The sequence below is a fragment of the Jaculus jaculus genome, chromosome 14, assembly GCF_020740685.1.
Source record: "Jaculus jaculus isolate mJacJac1 chromosome 14, mJacJac1.mat.Y.cur, whole genome shotgun sequence".
NCBI classification, from domain to species: Eukaryota; Metazoa; Chordata; class Mammalia; order Rodentia; family Dipodidae; genus Jaculus; species Jaculus jaculus.
In genome coordinates, this window is record NC_059115.1 from 24,689,835 (window position 1) to 24,708,709 (window position 18,875).

The window sequence follows — 18,875 nt, forward strand, 5'->3', positions numbered from 1 at the left end:
ACTTAAGCAATTAATGCCCAGAGCCTGTGAAGGCAGCAGCAGAAATGGAACCAGGACCCACAAGTGCCAATTTCTGACATCTACTTTGTACTATCAATTCCACGTAAGCCATAGACAGTCTACTGAGCCAGTGTATCTGTTCACTTGTCTGCACAGTGGCACTGTGAGCAGGCTGAAGGGGTCACAGGCTGGGGAGGGGTGTGTCTATGTGATGGCAGGCCCTGTACCTACTGGCCACTCCACCCTCAGTGCCCTCCCACACAGGCACAGCCCACTGAGTGGAGAACAGCCAGCAGGACAGCCAAGGGTGCTTGTTGAGTGAGCAGGAGGCGGGTGCTGGCTGCAGTCCCACACCTCCTGCAGCTCCTGGCAGCACCGGCCGCTGTTCGCCGGAATCAACTGAACTGTGTTTAAAATCCTCCAGGTGCTAAAAATAGAGCCAAGCTCCATCAGCCAAAGCTCCTGTGCAAAGTGTTACTTTACCACGAAGATCCAGCAACCTCTGGGCAAATCACCAGTCCCGTGTGTTAGCATCTCAAAATCCTGCTTTTACAGAACACGAGAGGAGGGCCACCCAGGCCAGCAGCACTGGGAAAGAGTGCTCAGGACAGAGCAGAGGTGGGGACACTGTGCAAGAAGCAGCCTTGGTTGTTCAAGAGGGAAGGTAATACTGCTGGGCTCAGAGTCCCTCCTGGGACCCTTACGGGAATAAGTTCTTTGCCCTTACAAATATCCTTAGAGAACTACTTCTCACTCTGCCTTCCCCAGAAGTCAACAGCCCCGGAAATGGTGGGTGAATGCAGGCCTGTAGGCCGGGACATAGGCTGACCTCTGAATCCCAGCGACCTGATGATGTGGTTCAGAAGGAGCCAAGTCAGCTACAAGGATGCCACCTAGTGGTTCTAGTGTAGCAGCTCAGAGAGGGACTTTTTTTCCTGGGCTTCATCCTGGGAGGACACCTAGAGCTGCTGTCTCTCACGCATCACCACTTGGACACTGGTGGATTAAATGTAAAATGTACCACATAGACTTATGTGTTTGAATGTTTGATCTCCAGCTGGTGACACGGTTTGAAAGGTTTGTGATGCCTTTGGGAGGTGGAGTCTCCACAAAATTGTAAGCCAAAATAAATCATTTTCTTCCTGGCTTCTGGCTGGGTATTTTGTCCCAGCAACAAGAAATTAATTGCTACCAAATCCAAGACTAAAACCAGCAGGGATTGTTCACTGTCACGCTGAGTCCAGCATGCCTGAACCTCTTAGGGAGGACCAAGAAAGCCCACATTCACCATGAGCCAGCATAGTGAGGTGGACCTTTGAAATTGCAAGTGTGCCAACAAGTCAAGACCCGGTGTGAACCCCTTCATGGACACTGGCCTTTGTTGATGATGCCACCAAATGTATGATGGGAGAAGGAAACCTCCTGGGAGCTTTTATGTGACCACAGAGCTTCTAGTGTGGCCAGAGCTGACCTTCACCCTCAGAACTCTCCTTCCTCATGGAGCCTTGTAGACCACTCCAGTGGTTAGGGTTAGGGTTAGCTTCATGATACCAGAGATCATTCATGCTGGGCACACTTGCAGGGCTCCACTGCATGGGGGCAGGGGGCCCTTTATGCACTTGTCCTCTGATGCAGGGACCCCATTCTAGCCGAGCTTCTCATATCTTCTGAAGGACAATTACTGAGGAGGCCAAATCTCAAAGAGCTGAGGGACTCATCCATGCCAAAAGTTCTAGGATGGTTGTTAGTCACTTTTCAACCATGTGTCAAATGCTTGAGCAAATCAATCAACAGAGCATCATTTAAAGTTGACAGCAGTATATGGGAGCCAACATGCAAATACTATGTCATAGCTCACTCTTTTAGAGGTTTTGGTTCATGGTTGCCTGGTTCTTATGGCAAGGAGAAACACCAGGGTGGAAAGGCAGGATAAGGAGAACTGCTCACCGCATGGTAGCCAGGAAAGGGGCAAGGGGCAAGACATCCTTCTAGGGAACACCCTGCCACCTACTTCCTTCAACTGGGCCTCATCTCCATTTTCCAGTGCCTCCTAAAAATGCCATCAACATTAAAAACTCACCAAGAGATGAATCCATCAATGAATACAGATGCAGATAGCATCACTAGACAAAAGCCTCACCACTGAACATTGCATTGGGGGACATTTTATGTGGAAACTCCAACAGTGATAGGCTCGCACAGATTTCCTGACTCCAAAGCCCTGGTGTGTGAGCCACATCCTGTTCTCAGGTTCCACAGCCCCCTCTTGCTCCTGGTGAGGGTCTCCCTGCCCAGTGGCTCATGCCCTCAGAAGCCATTGTAGCCTTCTCTGCTTCCGCTAACTCCAGGTTGCTCCCTTTTAGTCCCCCTCCCTCCCAGCCACTCTTACTGTAGCCTGAGGGGCACGCCCAGGTAGGCATAAGGGTCTTGTCCAGGCTCTGGGTGCCCAGTGATGAGAAGACACTTAGAGACAGTCTGGCCACATGATGCTCCCCAGCTCCCATCATCCACGTGGGCAGCATCTCCCACAAAAGGCAATGTGGGTGGAAGCCAGAACAGGGACTGAATCCCAGTAAATACTTGCTGACTTGACCCTGGACTCCATGACTCAGTTTCCTAATGTGGAAAGAAGCTGGAGACAGTGCCCACCCTCAGTGAGTCAAAATCAGTGCAGCACTACAGAGTGGCGCTCAGAGAGAGCTTCGCTGAGCATGACTGTCACTTTGTGTGTGTGCTTGTATGGTGTTCATGCATATGTGTGTGTGCGTGCTATGTAGGTGTGCATGCACATGTGTCTACATGTGTATGGAGGTCAGAGGTCAATAATGAGCATCTTCTCCAGTCACTCCCCCCCACCTATGTTTTGGCTTTCAGAAAGGGTGTTTTGCTGAACCTGTAGTTTACCAATTCAGTTAGATAGACTAGCCAGTATACCCTAGGGATCTGCCTTCGTCCCCAGCACTGGCATTACAGGCATGCCCCCATAACACCTGTCACTTCAAATGGGCATGGAGATCCCAGCTGGTCATTTTTGCACAGCAAGCACTTGCTCACTGAGCCACCCATCTACCCCATGATTGTCATAATAGTCTTCCAGAATAGTGTCTTTTAGCAGCCTGCCTGCCCTGGCCCTCATCTTTGACCTTCCCCGGGTTAACATCAATAGTCTTTTCTTTACCAGGCTGGGGTGCTCTTGTCATCTGATACAGTGACCTCATTACTGCTGGGCTTCAGATACCCCAGCTGCCACTCTGAGCCCTGAGCATGACCATCGCACAGGGATGCAACCTGCCTGAAAATCTCCAGGCAGACATTCTGGTAGCTCAGCCATAGCTCCCTTCAGGGCATGTGACCTGTAGGCTATCTTACTTCTTCATGTCCCTATGAAACCCCACTCTGGAGAAGGCAAGGGATCAGACTGCCCCCTCAACATCCGTGACCTTAAAGTGTTCATAAAAAGACTGGCGCATGTGATGCCTGGCTGGCCCTTGTTTGCATAATGGACCATGAAGCTCCTCGGGGAAGCTGACAAGGCTGAAGCCTCGAAGCCAGTTTGCTCACAGGTCTTCCTGAGGCCCACCTCCTCCCTCACCCTGAGCCACTGCCCTGGGCCTCGGAGAAGGATACTGAAGCTCCGGTCTGTGATGGCCAGGTGCCAGAGGTTGATGCGCAGGTCATCGGCCGACATGTAGGTCTCACAGTCACTGTTGACGGAGATGGAGTTGATGTGGTAGGTGTGGCCATTGGCAAAGATCCTCCTCGGGCTCACTTCCACCATCAGGTCCATGGGCTTCAGCACAGGCACCTGCAGAGGAGAAGCGGTCAGCCACACAGGCCTGGGGAGGGTGAGGGGTGAGGTGGAGCACAGTCTTAACAGATCTGGTTCTCTTGGCATCCTGGCAGGACTTTATCACAACCTAGTCTGCCCTGAGCTTGCGATCTGCTCTGTCTTCCCCAGGGGCACAGGGGACCATGGATGACATCTCTTGTTTCTCTGTCTCTGTGGCACCCATCCAGGCCCCACACAGAAATGCCCTTAGTGAGTGCATGATGGGCTATCTCTCTGTGCTCTAGGGCTGCCAGCCTCAGTGCCAGTGTGTGCGACAAGTACCATGCTCTACTGGTACAGATGTAGCCCTGTAGCCCATGTTGGGTGTCCTCCTGCATCAGGACAGCAGTACATGTAGAGTGTAAGCATACACGTGTGAGGAAGGTGAACTAGAAGTGCACACCAGTGTAAGCACGCATTTTCACGAGAGTACGTGTGTATGCAGATAGCATGCGTGCCCTCCTAGCTCTGGTGCTCCCTGTTGCTCACTGCCAGCTTGTGCTCCAAGGCTGCATGCATGAGAGTTAAATGCATGAACTTCTCAAGGGCTCTGCACCTGTCAATGTCTGGGTACTGCAATCAGCTACTAGCCTTTCCTTCCCTCAAGGCATGACCACTACCCACCCTGGGGACCTAGCAGTAGGAAAAACAGAAGATTAAGTTACTCTGGAAGAGGGAAGAGCATTCCTGACCACCAAAGTGCTAGCATTTCTCCACCCCCAGTAACAGCATTTCCTCCCAACAGCCTGAGACTGTCATCCTGTGCCCCACTGTTCACGGCCCTCGTCCACACAAACCTCAAAGCCATTAAGTAAGAAAAGGAGGGGAAGAGAAATGTGTCCTGAAGGATTGGGTGTTTCGTGAGAAAGCCTTCTCCCCACACATCCAAAGGCCACCATCTACTTAAGGTGAGGGGCAGGAAGATGGCAAACACGAGGTCACAACTGTGCAGATTCCACAGGGGAATCGGCTCACCTCTGGTCTGTGTAGAACGGGCATGGAGGTGAAAGCGAATGGATTTTAAAGGGTGAACAGAAGTTCACCAAATAGGGAGCAGCTTCTTGGTATGTTGTGCCCTCCTCTTACATGACTAGGGATCAGGTAGTAAACTGCATGTGGCTTGGAGGGTCTTAGTGACATGGGAACAAATGAGGTGAGAGTGAAATAGACAGAGGGGGACATTCATGTGTTTTCTTCTTCAGCCTTGGTTTACAGTGCAGTATCTGGGGACCCCAGTGACATATGCTAGGCAGGAAACCCACATGATTCCCATGAGCCTCAACTCTTCCTCCAATACCAGGTCAGTAAAGACAGCACTGATTGCCTCCCAGAGATGAAACCCTTATCAGCATTCCCACTCCGTTACTCAGCATCACAGCTAATTGGATTTCCTGCTTCCTTAGGATTGATTCTGGTAGCCTGGTACTCATTTATAGGCCAGCCTTTAAACAGTTTTCCTCAGGAACACTGATGACTACATGATATTTATGATGCTCAGTGTGTGTGTCTGCTAAATCTCCCCAGGATAGATCATGAGGCCAGGCAGCATGCGCCATGTGCACCTTTGCAGGAAACCCAGTTATGTCTGTTTTCTGGTGAAGAAACTGAGGCACAGAGCAGGGAGATGTCTGTGGTAATGGACCAGCTGTGGGTGACTGGAGAGGTGCTAACAGCACCCTCGGCCCAGACACTACTTCTCCACGGACTCAGTGTACCCAAGCTGAGAAGGAACACATGGAGACAGGAATTCCTCAGAAAGTAGGAGCCAGACCCCTCCCCACTAGCTTGGCTCACTCTCTAGCTCTTTCAGGTCACTTCCTTGGAGCTGGACTTGATGCAGTTGCTGAGCATACCTGGGCTCTCTGTAGCCTCCCGGTGTCTAGGGAAGGGCAAGGCCATGCTTGGGCCTCCATCACCTGGGCTAGTGAACACATCTGAGTTGGCTATGCTCACAGCAACAGCAGCCAACACCACATAGCACCTACCCTTGATGCCCGGCCTAGTCTTGGAGGCCGGAGATGGACAAGATGCTCCTGACCTGCCACAGAAAGAAGATGCTAATGCTATAAACCACCCCATAACTCTAGTGGAACACAGAGGCCTTATTCTCACCTTGTCTGGGACTCAGATGGGGTGCTGACTTCAAAGGTGGCCTTCTCTGGTTTGGGTTCTAGCTCCCACTTTGCCCTTCTGTGAAATGGGGTCACAGATGGGGCTGACGGGAAGGCTCAGTGGGTAAAGTACTTGCCATGAAAGCATGAGGATCTCCAGCGCCCACATAAAATTCTGGGCATGTGTACAGGGCTGCAATTCTAGCACTGGCGAGACAGAGACAGGGAATCCCTGGGGTTCACTGGCTAGCTAGCATAGCCAAACTCATGAGCTCTAGTTCCAGTGAGAGACTTGTTTAAAATAGGGAAGACACTTCTGGCCCCCACATGCACATTTTCGTGCATGTGCATGCACACCTGCACATACATGTGCAACCACACAATAAACATTCATACACATATGCATGCACACCTGACAAACACACAGAAAGAAATGGGATGACTCAACAGTGGTGCCTCATAGGGTGAGGATTATGTGAGCCATGGTATGAGTATGCCTGGAAGGCGCACATACTACTGGTGTGATCTGGCCAGAGGGTTTTGAGAGCGCTACAGGTCTTGAACATCCCAGATGTCCTCTGTCCCACAACCTAAGGCAGACCTTAGCTGACTCTTTGCTGGCTCTGCTGAACGGATATGGGTGAGGTGTGCCTTGTTCTGGGCCTTAGTCTTCCCTTCGTGTGACAGGCATTCTCTGACTTGCTATCTAAGCCCCAAGTCCTCCAGGTCCTAAAATTCCAGTGGCTCAGGAGACAAAGCATAACTGCCAGAACCTTCTGCTGGGGAGACTCACCTGCAGTGATGTCACTGTGGAGAGGTCTTTGAGTTTCCCCTCCTCATCTTTCAGGTTGTATCCCTCGGGCCTCTTGTCTCGTTCGGTAATCTTCCATAATTTGATCGTTTTATCTTTAAGAAGAAAACAGATAAAAACAAAGCTATTAGGGACAGAACATTCACTGGAGCCAAGGGGACAATGACACACCTTCCCAGGAGTCATCATCCGTCCATCCATTCTCCCACAGGCAGTTTCTCCCTCGTTATATATCACACATGGACAAATGCCTTGAATATCTCTGTGTGAGCAACTTTCTTCACTGTCTTTCCCAATCTCTGACACTAAAGGTGGTGTTACTGGACCAAGTGTCCAATGCTTTCACAGGTCATTATCAAGATCTACTCTGGTTCTGGAGACACCATCACTGTGTGTTCCTACAGTCTGAAGATGTCGGGGGAGGCAGCTACCCACACTTCCTAACTCAGCAGCACTGAGAGCCAAGACGGGGAAAACAGAGCAGAGGGGTGACTATGGGAAGATGAGTGGCTGTGCCAGACCAATGAGGCAGAGGCCTGGAGCTGCTCCCTGAGGGTGGCAGGCATCTGGCGACCTCTTCCTCAGGTCACACAGCCTCTTTTGACATAAGGACCAGAGAGATCAGCCAGCTCCTTCCACCACCAAGGACCGCCATTGTCTGGGTAGTTGAGGCCCTGGCTGTGGGGACAAAGAGTTGTTTGTGTCCAGTGGTGACTGGTTTCTGGTCCTGGCTCTTGCCTTCTGGAACATTTAGTCTCATCTCAACCCTGGACATGTTGGTACCTTGCTATTTACAATGGGGAGAGGATTTCAGGGCACCCAGGGAAAGCAGGGGTGACTCCATGGGTCACATGCCACTCAAACATCACTAGAGCCAGAGAGGAGAAAAACCTCCCAGCATAAGTGAGGTGCCAGAGGGGGCTCATGATGGCTTCTGTTGTAACCCTGCCCACCCAGGCCTCACCGTTGGTGGACAGCAGCGAGTGGGCAGCATTCTGCTGAGGGAGCCATTTGATCTTGTTGATCTTTTCCTCTATCTCCAGGCTCTTCAGGTAGTCAAACTCGGGCTCATGACTCTGGAAGGTGCTGTACACGTCATACTCGCCCTGGATGTGAGGTGCATTCTTACTCTGCAAGAAAGCCCCGGAGACGGCTAAGCAGCAGGAGTGGCTGGGGTGGGAGGAGCAGAGAAAGGAAAGGGTCACACTGTCCCTTGGAGGGCATCCTCAGCCCCAGTGGGTTAATGGAAACTGTATTTAAAATGCTGTGTGAGGGCTGGAGAGATGGCTTAGTGGTTAAGCGCTTGCCTGTGAAGCCTAAGGACCCCGGTTTGAGGCTCGGTTCCCCAGGTCCCACATTAGCCAGATGCACAAGGGGGCGCACGCGTCTGGAGTTCGTTTGCAGAGGCTGGAAGCCCTGGCGCGCCCATTCTCTCTCTCTCCCCCTATCTGTCTTTCTCTCTGTGTCTGTCGCCCTCAAATAAATAAATAAAAATTAAAAAAAAAAAAGATGCAGGCATATGCCTTATCTTTAAAATGCTGTGTGGCCAGTAATCTGCCTCCTCATCATTCACTAAGTGAGAACCAAGTCTAGGGTTGGGAGATGATTCAGTGGTCACAGGCCAGCACCCATGTACAGCAGATGCACAAAGTGATTCAATGCATCTGGAGTTCACTTGCAGTAGCTGGAGGCCCTGATGTGCCCATACTCACTCTCTTGTCAGTCTGTTTTTGTCTCACTCAAATAAATAAAAATATTTTGAAAACAAGAACTAAGTATAAGCTAGCTTGGTTTTACTGAGTACCTACTATGTGTGGGACACTGAGCCAAGGGCTTCCCAAACCTATCCTCTCCTATTCCTTCTCCTCCTGGGGTGGGGCCAGGACTCTCTCCGCATCTCCATGACGTGGCCACCATGCATTCTGCTGAGGTCTGCTTCATGTGTTATGCCCTAACATGTTCCTGAAACCTGCATTTCTGGTTCAGGCTGGCCTTGAGGAGGAAGCACATTCCAAAGGAGGCTTACAACTGGGCACCACAATGTTCTGAAGCATCTAACCTGGGCCTGAGTGGCATTCCCTGGTTCTTGCCCTGGTGTAGGCTGCAGTGTTCTTGACCATAAAGACCATCCTGGTGAAGACCCCTGCCTGGAAAAATATACTGAAAAGCTGGGTCTGGCCCCTGCACCAGGGACCGTGTTTCCTGCAGACAAGTTCCTATGACAACTTGAAATCACAGCAGGAAATACGTGAAGACAGTCAACCATGGAATCTGAGGTCTTTCTGTTCATTTTTAAGAAGTGTCTATTTTGAGGTGCCTGTCTAGGTGTTTGCCTCTGCGTCCCTTCATATTCCATGAGTACTGGATGTATCAAAGGTCAGGTGACCAGAAGGAAGAAAAGCTCCAGAAGAATAACTGCAACAACTCACACCTGCCTGTTTAATTTCTGTGCATTGGGCAAAAGGAATGCTTGCTCTAGTGTCTCCTGGTGGGATGCCCCTGCTCCATCTTGTGATATCTGTGTACATTGTGCATTGGATTTCTGATACTCAGCTGTCCCTCATGTGCCCTTGGTGAGCTATTTTAAGCCCTCCATCTCCTTGGCTTTCAGATGAGAGGTACCAGTGGCTAACCACTTCGTGTTAGGAAGCTGCACGAGCCAACAAGGAGTGGCAGCATGGGACCATTTTCAGGAGGAATGAGAGTGGCATGCAGCTCTTCTACCTTCCTCTCCTGCCCCTTGCCTTCAAGGCTGCTTTTCCTTCTCTAATCCCCAGCACATTTGAGGGAGACAGGCTCTCACTGGGTCAGAATGTAACAGGCCACTCCTAGGGAGCATAGCAGGTTTCTGTGGTGGCTCTGCTTGCTCATTGCTTAGGTGATCTGTCCCTTCCTGTCTATAAATAGGTGGCTATTGTACCCTCTGAGATGAGCAGTGAGGGGCAGGGAAAGCTATGGAATATGGCATACCTAGTGATGTGGCTGCACATAGTGTGTGCTCAATAAGTAGGAACCTTTAATCACGAGGTTCCTTCACAGTTTCAGAAATGACTGTCTGGGTGGGTGGTCCCAGACCACTTCTGTCTTCCTCAGAATTATACTGAAGAACCAAGGGGACATGATGGGGCACAGATACTCAGGGGCCAGGATGGCAAAGGCCTTACCCAAACCACCAAGGCCAGTCTGCCTTTAGGGAGCTGGATGGGGGTGGATGCTTCCCGCCTACCTTTTGGGTATCCCAGCCCCAGGCCACCCTGACAGGGGAAGGCTCCACTGGAGGCTCTTCCTGCTTCCAGGTTGATCAGAGGCTGCAGCAGGACTGCAGGGAGGAGTCAGCAAAGACCTGCTGAGTAATGGAAGGTGGCTTTGCAGGGGCACCTGGGTCACTTTTCCTACAGCCCTGGGGTCCTGTGTGTAGGCAGCATAGGGCAAGGTGGGTCAGAGGCCCTGCTTGGAGTCTAGTCCCCAACCCACCATGCACATACCTCCGGTTCCCTTTGGAAGATGACCACCCGGCCGCCCTTGTCACCAGTGGCCAGCAGCTCCCCAGTGTGGTTGAACTCAACAGTGGAAATGATGTCGGCTGTGGGAAGAGACAGGAGCAAGCCTGTGGTTAGAATGGAGCACCACCAGGCACCAGACAGTCACAGTGGGGCAATGTCATGCTCTGCAGGCCCCACCCCCTGAGGCCCATCGTGCAGGCGGGAAGCCCTGGAATTAGGAGCATGGGGGGTCCTACCCTGCATTAAAGTCTACATCACTCCCCCGACTCCGCCATCAAGCAGTGGCAGCTTGCCTCTTATGCTCAGCAGATGACTCAGGCCAAATGTGACACAACCCCAAGCTTCAGTCTCAGGAGTGGAGTAGGAATAGTGAGGGTCAGGCTCCGGGCCCAAGGTCTGCTAACAGCAGTAGAGGGAGGCGTCATTCTGCAGGGCTAGGCATGGGAGGGGCATTTGGCCATGGGGACAGTGGAGGGCAAAGACTAAGACAAGGAGTCGTGTTCGTGTCACAAATGGCCCTTCAGGAGACGCAGGCCCTTGGGAAGCCACTGTGACAAGAGGAGTAGATGCAAAGCTCAGCAGACTATGGATATAAAATGGAAACAGAAGGTGGCGTCTAAAGACACCTGCAGGTGGCCTCATTCTGCTGTCTTGAACCCTCTCCCAGGCCCCATGCTATAGACAGACAAGACGCTCCTCTGCCAGGCAGTATCTAGTAGCGCAGGCAGGCTCCTCCTTCTCCCTCAGAGCCCTGCCTCCCAGGCTGCACCAGAGGAGACTGACCTTCCTCCTAGGGTCACCCTCAACACATTTTCAGCATCTGGGACAAGGGGAACAGCCTATTTTCTACCCATCTTCTCAGACTCGGAGCAGCACAGGACGACGGGTCAGACCTTCCAGGGATCCGCGCTGGGGCTCGGGGGGCAGGGAGGGCAGGCTCCGGCCTGGCAGAGGGAAAGTCACTCCCAGGAGGAGCTCACCAACTGGAAACCCGGCAATGCTCAAACAGGCCTTTCTAGACCCTCCAAAAGATCTGCTTAAATTTGAGCTCATCCCTAATATTTGAAAAGCGGGTAGAGAAATTATAGAAGAATTTACCCGACCTCTGACCTCCACATGCCCACATACATACATGTACCCACACATGCATCCACACACATATGAATAGACATATACATACATGCAAAACCATACACAAGCAAGAAAAAAAGATGGAAGTGTCCCTGCAAAAATTATTTCCAATATATCTTGAAACATGGAATGTTCTGGAACACCAATACCATCTTCCAAGGTCCACCTTTGTGACTAGGACCATGGTCATTCTTCACCTTTCTGGCCTGGACTCTGTAGATCCCAAAAGTCCTAACCCTGGCTTTAGCAAAAGGGTTTGTTTCAAACCACACAGGTGACAATCACCCTCTCCTACAGGGGGCTCCTGCCTCTACCCTCCAAATCAACCTGGAGTCTCTCCCACTAGTGGGCCTCAACTCTGAATTCTTACTTGTTCCTGGCATTGGCCATGGAGGACACTCCCCTGTCTCTATCCCTCTGCCTTTCTCCATAGCCAGTCTTCAGCTGGGCCTTTAGGAATCCCAAATCCTTCTCAAGGATTCCTGGGCCCCTCCTATTGGTTGCGCCCCCCCCCAACACAGCTGTTTCCACAGATTGCAACCTGGCATCAGGAGCAGCAAGAGTGAGCTGTGGTACACCAATGACTGACATGTCACCCCTGCCCCAAGGCATCTAGCAGCTCTAGTGCCTTCCCCACTCAGTGTGGTTTGAAAACTCTGGTGGGGACACATCAGGAACCCAGGCCTTCCTGTCCTCTGCTCACGCACCCTTCTCTCCGGAACTCTACATGTCCCCACCCTGGGCTGGGTAACCTGTCCCCTGCCCTTAACTCGGATGGACCCCATGATTTCCTTGGTCATGAGGGGCCCTGACAGACGAGTAAGCTACAGGCAGGGACTGGAAGGAGCTGGAGCACTCAGTGCTGCCCTGGCGCCTCTGCCCTGGCTGGCCCTCTGGTTGCTGCAGGAGCAGGTGAAGCAGAGCCACTGGCCAAGCCTTGCCAGAAACAGGTGCTAGAGAGACCAAAGCAGGCCTCTGTAAATGCAAGACAAACCGTGGTGTACCAGTGGTGTGTGCCAGCAATGGGCACCACCTGGCAGCAGCTACTCCGCCCTACCTTCACTGCACACCTGGCCCTGCTGGCTCCTCTGTCCCAGTCTCCTTCAGTCTCCAGCCCAGATCCCAGGCTTGGGTATTTTCCCTTGGCCCCAGCACAATTTGGAACTTTGGAAATTTGGAACTTTCTTCTGCAGCATGCTCAGTGAGCCAGTGTTGAACTTGCTCCCCACTCCGTGGGACCCCAGCCACAGCAGCCTGCTCCCCTTCACCCAGCCTGGTCTGTGACACTGCCCTTGTCTCAGGGCAAGGACTCAGGCTTTGTGACCCACCTCATTTCAATGCCTCAGCTAGGTGCCTGCAACCAGGTAGGCCCACTGTGAGCATCTACTCAGCGAATACCTTTTTCTGTTTTTTGTCTTTTGAGGGAGGGTCTCACTCTAGCTCAGGCTGACATGGAATTCCCTCTGTAGTCTCAGGGTGGCCTTGAACTCTCAGTGATCTTCCTACTTCTGCCTCCCAAGTGCTAGGATTAAAGGCGTGCACCACCATGTCCAGCTTCAGCAAATGCCTTTTTAAAAATATTTTTTTAATTTATTTACTAGAGAGAGAGAGAGAGAATGGGCACACAAGAGAACTCCAGATGCATGTGCCATCATGTGCATCTGGCTTATGTGGGTACAGGGAAATTGAACCTGGGTCCTTAGGTTTCTCAGGCAAGTGTCTTAAACACTAAGCCATATTTCCAGTCCTTAATGCCATTTATTTATTTATTAAAAATTGGTAGTGCTGGACATGGAAGCCAAGGCATTGTAGTCCACCACTGAGCCATCTAAGCCCTAGTACAGGCCCCTCAGAGGCACCCCTAACCTAACCCGTGCAGGCCCTTGGAGCTGGGTAAATAATGGCTTTAGTGGAGACAGAAGAGAGAGAAGGAAGGGTGTGATATGGCCCTCAGGGGAGATGGATGCATCTCCTGTCAACTTTATTAAGACACAATGAGGAAAACCGCTCAAAAAGACTAGGCAAGCCAGGCATGGTGGTGCATGACTTTAATCCCAGCACTCAGGAGGCAGAGGTAGGAGGATTGCCGTGAGTTCGAGGCCACCCCCCTGAGACTCCATAGTGAATTCCAGGTCAACCTGGGCTAGAGTGAGACCCTACCTCAGAAAACCAAAAAAAAAAAAAAACAAAAAAAAACCAAAAAAAAAAAAGTAGGGTGAGGAGTCTTTACTGCTCATGGCCCAGCAACATTCGGACACTCCAGGCTGGCACCAGCCCACAGTGCTGGGGCCCAGGATGGGGCAGTGGTTCTTGCTATTTCACATTAAGATTCCCTAAGGGGAAAGAGAAGGATATAAAATTGGACATAAAATGTCTTCATTATATAGACCAGTGATCACAGTCATGTTAAGTAAGCAAACAGGCTAGGGAGAGTAGAAAGGAATTCTCCAAAATGTCAGCAGAGCTGGCTGCAGGGTAAATGAAACAAAATAATTTTCCTTTCCCTTTTTACTTTTCTGTCTTCTAGATTTTTCTTCCATGAAGGTATATTATTGAAATAATTAAATTAAAATTAAAATATTATTAAAATAATTTTACGGGGTACAATAAATATACAGAAACTACACGTATTTAATATATACAATCTGATGCCCTTGAGCATATGCATGTGTGTTATTTTTATGGTAGGAAAAGAACACTATTAAATTAAAATGCCAACATAACCTTGCTATCCAGAGCAACTGAGTCCCACTTTAGCCGAGTGGTTACCGCAGTAACAGACACTAATGTCTGTGGGCAATTTACAATTTATGTCATTTTCATGTCCACTGTCTCCTTTGTGCCATCGCAGTTCCCAGGAGAGACGCTGGTATCATTTCCAGTTGGAGGTGGGAAGACAGGGCTCCCTCCACAGCCAGACTTGAGGCGGGACCAGTTCCCAGCTAGAGTCTGGCTCTGGCCTTAGGGTGAATGGGCGGAGGCCATTCAAGAAGGGTTGCCAGCCAGCACTTGATAAGAGGGGGGAAAGCCCCACTAGCCCAGGAGCTGCCATGCTGAGGAAGCAGAGGTGGGTTCTACGTCTCTGTGCCCTGAGGTAACTGGTCTCTAACCCAAAGCAATGCCATTTCCCTGAAAAGAAGCTCCAGGCTCTGGCAGCTCCTGCTCCGTCCTCCCAACCCTGCAAACAGTTCTACTTTCTGTCTCCGAGGACGTTGGCTATTATCACTGTACAAAACCACAGCCACACACTGCAAGGTCCTCTATGCCTCTCCAGAGTCTGTCCATGCATGCCGTCGAGGTCCGTAATGGGCTGTGGTGCACAGCAGTGCTTGGTTTCCTTTCATTCTGAGCAACGTCCTGCTATCATCAGGATGGTCTTAAGACAGGTCCTGTGCTCTTTGAGTAGACCCTGGCCCCAGAAAACAACCTGGGGGTGGGGGCCCTGGGCTGGGGCTTAGACAGTGGTCAGGATGAGGGAGAAACGTACTTCAGGCCATTAGACAAGGGAGAGGGAGGGCCAGGACTGTGGCGGCCAGCTCCTCCTGCCCAAGACAACCAGCCTCCCAGAGTGTGTCTGCTGGTCAGCCTGGCACAGTAGCAAAGGGGCCCGAGGAGGGGCTAGGGCAGCTGTGGATTTGCCTGTGGTCAGCACTATTTGGTCATGCTGCTGGGCTTGAGTTCTGGCCAGGGACGGACTATGAGGGGAAGGACTCTGAGGGTACTCCCCTCAGGGCAGCGGGAACCAGCCCAGCTTGAGCACACCCCTTTGGGTGCTGCCCATCAACTGGATTCTTTAGGAAGCTAGACTGCACAGGACAAAGTAAAGGAGATAGAGAGGACGCCACTTGCTCCATGTCTGCCTTTTACAGCCCAAGCTCCAAAGGGCTTCTGCGCCACCCAGGTGCTCTCCTAGAGAAGGCTCTGGGCCTGATTTCTGGGGCCTGAAATCTTCACAACAAGAGTTCTCTTCGGAATGTAAGAGCCAAAGGAAGCGTAGGACTCCTTACAACATGCTCTCTCCAGACATAAAATGGCCTGAATATCCGTGACCTCATAGTGCCTGACACTACCTACACAAGACCATCATAAGAGGAGGAAAAGATCATGACATCAAAATAAAAGAGAGACTGATTGAGATGGGGAGGGGATATGATGGAGAGTGGAGTTTCAAAGGGGAAATCGGGGGGGGGGGTATTACCATGGGATATTTTTTATAATCATGGAAAATGTTAATAAAGATTGAGAAAAAAAAATAGTTGTCTTCTATGTGCCGAGGCTTGAGGGCTCTGGCAAGGTGCAGGAGGGTTGGGGAAGCACACACCTCCAATGGGCCACTTGAGTCTCAGCAGTGACATGGTCTCCGAGCCCCTGCGCCCCATCTGAACTAGGTGAATGACTGTAAGGAGTAAATGAGGCAACAGGGCCTGAGCAGGCGGTTTAATGGGGAAAAGCATTTTCTGTGCAAGCGTGACAGCCTTGGTTCAGCTCCCCAGAACCCATGTAAAGCCAGACATGCTGGCATGAGTGTCTGTGCAGTGATACTACAGAGAAATGAGAGGCAGAGACAGGAGAGCCGCGAATGCTCACAGGCCAGCCAGCCTGGAGTATGCAGCAGTCGACAACAACAGACCCCGTCTCAAACAGGCTGGGCGGTAAGGACTAACACTCAAGGTTGTCCTCTGACTATCACATATGGGCCAGGGCCTGTACATGTCCACACACACGCGCACGCGCGCACATACACACACATCTGTATGCTCACAAAGATATGGTTCCTTGGCCAGAAAAAGATGAAGCTGTAAGTAATAATAATAATACATTATTATCATTTATATTTTATTGTTTGTATAACCTTAATCACAGAGGCTCCTAGATAATGAAAGACAGATGAATAAAGGGCTGGGAGAGAGAGGGTGTGAGATGTGGTGAGTGTCTGGAGATCTGGCTTTGAATTTCACCTGAGCCAAGGGTGTGATTCCACTAAGCCACATCATCCCTCAGAATCTCAGATATTCCATCTGCAAAATGTTGACAATAAGCTGTCCAGGCCTGGGACTCTGCCATGTGCACTGCTGCCCCAGTGCCAAGAGGAGGACACACAGGCCTGAAACTGATTCACACTGACTGCTCAGTCTGCTTGGGCTGGCCGGCTCCAGCTGGCTTCTGGCTTCCCAGCACCTGGGGTCCCATGGGTCTGGCCTCCCCACATCGGCTGCAGCCAGCAGACAGGCAAGTGGCAGCCATGTTGGCCTGGTGACCAGAGTACCTCTCAGGTCTCCTCACATCAGTGTGTCCACTGGACCCTTTCTAGGCCTGTCTGCTTGGCCAGGTTTCAGGCACTAAGCCACTGGAAATGGGGTGCTGAGGTCACAGTTGGCAGAGATGACCAATCTCCTCTACTCGCCCCTCCTACTTTGCTTCTGGTACAGGCCATGGCCAGCCTCATCCTCACCCTCCCTATAGCTTTCTGTGGATTCCCACTGCCCTTGGAATAGAGCCCCCCCAACTTTTATTACCATTCCTAAAAAAGCCTGATCCCTAGAACCCTACATGGCCATCCCATGACTCTTACTAGCAACAAACTGTCCAGTGACCCATTTGGCACCAGGACCAAGGAGCTGAGCTCAAAGGACTGTTGAATCCCCCACTATCCACGTGCCTTCTGCCATGACCATGGTTGAATAGCGAGACTTGGCTGCCTGGTGAAGAAATGCCTGCGCTGCTGTTCCCTACCTTCCAGCCTTGTATGCGGGGTGGGAGGACTGGTTGGCTATGGGGGGGTCCCTTAGTGAACTTTTCCACAGGGGCTCTAGTTTGGGCAGATGAGTGGAATCAGAAGAGAGCACTCTGCATCCCAGGCCTGCCCCTACTGGAGAGACTCAGTGCCTGCAGCCTGTATTATATTGGTCAGACCTTGGACTCTCACCTCCCACTCCTGGAAGCTTAGAAAGTGTGACTGTCTCCACGGGAGTTGTGGGAGAGGCTGCAGGTGAGATGTGGCTCTGCCTCTGGGGATCCCAGGCCTGTCCACCAGCTCCCACCTCGGCCTCCTCAGCATGGAGCTCCCAGCTGTCTCCTGGGCTAATGGGGACTTTGCCCTATATTATCAACGGCTGACTGACAACCCTTCTTGAATAGCCTTCACCCATTCACCCTAAGGTCATCAATGTCCACTATGGGCCATGTCCTGGAGCTAGGCCTCAGCAGTGATGTCCTGCTGAGCGCTGCCTTTGTGGGGCCCACAGCTCAGAAGAAGGTAGATGAAGAAACCCACATATGTATTTCAGTTTCACAGTTCTGAAGGAGAAGTCTAGGCCAGGAATGGGAAGAACCAAAAAAAAAAAAAAAAAAAAGGCAGGACAGGGCTGGAGAGATGGCATTTGGTTAAGGCATTTGCCTATCAAACCAAAGGACCCTGGTTCAATTCCCCAGAACCCATGTAAGCAAGATGCACAAGGTGGGGAATGAGTCTGGAGTTTGTTTACAGTGGCTAAAGGCCATGGTGCTCCCATTCTTCCCCACTCTCTCTCTATCTGACTCTTTCTATCAAATAAATTAAGACAAAATAATAAAATTTTTAAAAATTTAAAAAGGCAGGACAGGCCAGGAGTGGTGGCACACACCTTTAATCCCACGGCAGAGGTAGGAGAACTGCCATGAGTTCAAGGCCACCCTGACACTACACAGTGAATTCCAGGTCAGTCTGGGCTACAGCGAGACCCTGCTCTGAATAACAAAACAACAACAACAACAAGAAGAACAACAAAGGCAGGACAGCGCAGAAGAACCCAGCTCAGACCTCACTTCCTCTTCTTCACACCCAACCTCAGTCTCCCTGCCAGCTGCGCTTGGTGCAGACAGAGACGTGTGACTCAGGCTGACAGGGTAACAAGCGGATTTGTGTGCTTCCTAGAACAGGACTGAACCAAAGCAGATGGAGGATCCATCCAGTCTGATGCAAGACTAATACTGTGACAGGTCTCCATGGGGGACAAAATGAACACAGACCCTGAGCCAGCACCAGATACAGAACTGCACAGACTGGAGGGACTTGGGCTGCTGACTTAACAGCTAGCACAACAAAACATTAGGAGAAAAGCTTTGCAGGTTGATTTCCTGAGCAAGACCCAAAATGCATGTGCAACAAAATAAAATTTAGACTCCATCAAAATGACAAAGGTTTGTTGTTAGAAAGAAACCACTATGGAAACTAAAAGGCAGGCCAGGAAGTAGGAAAAATATTTGTAATACATGCATCTGACAAACCATTTGTATCCAAATTATTTAAGGATATCTCCTGGCTCATTAATAAAAGCATAGACAATCTGATTCAAAATGAACAAAAAACCAGGCATGGTGGTTGGGTGGTTTAATTTAGGTGTTTCCCCCATAAACTTAGGTGTTCTGAATACTAGGTTCCCAAGCTGATGGATATGTGGGAATTAACGTCTCCTGGAGACACTGTATTGTTGGGGGCAGGTTTATTAGTA

At 50.9% G+C, this 18,875-nt stretch overlaps 1 protein-coding gene across 3 annotated transcripts in view; it reads right to left on the reverse strand.

Moving 5' to 3' along the window:
* Ppp2r2c (protein phosphatase 2 regulatory subunit Bgamma) overlaps positions 1 to 18,875 on the reverse strand; it is a 112,702-nt gene that overhangs the window by 22,991 nt on the left and 70,836 nt on the right. For all 3 annotated transcript variants that reach the window (XM_045134510.1, XM_045134509.1, XM_045134511.1), the window contains exons 2-5: positions 10,237 to 10,334; positions 7,716 to 7,881; positions 6,734 to 6,846; positions 3,628 to 3,805 (exon numbers count right to left, since the gene is read on the reverse strand). In XM_045134510.1, the coding sequence (XP_044990445.1) occupies positions 3,628 to 3,805; positions 6,734 to 6,846; positions 7,716 to 7,881; positions 10,237 to 10,334 (555 nt within the window). The remainder of the gene's footprint in view (positions 1 to 3,627; positions 3,806 to 6,733; positions 6,847 to 7,715; positions 7,882 to 10,236; positions 10,335 to 18,875) is intronic.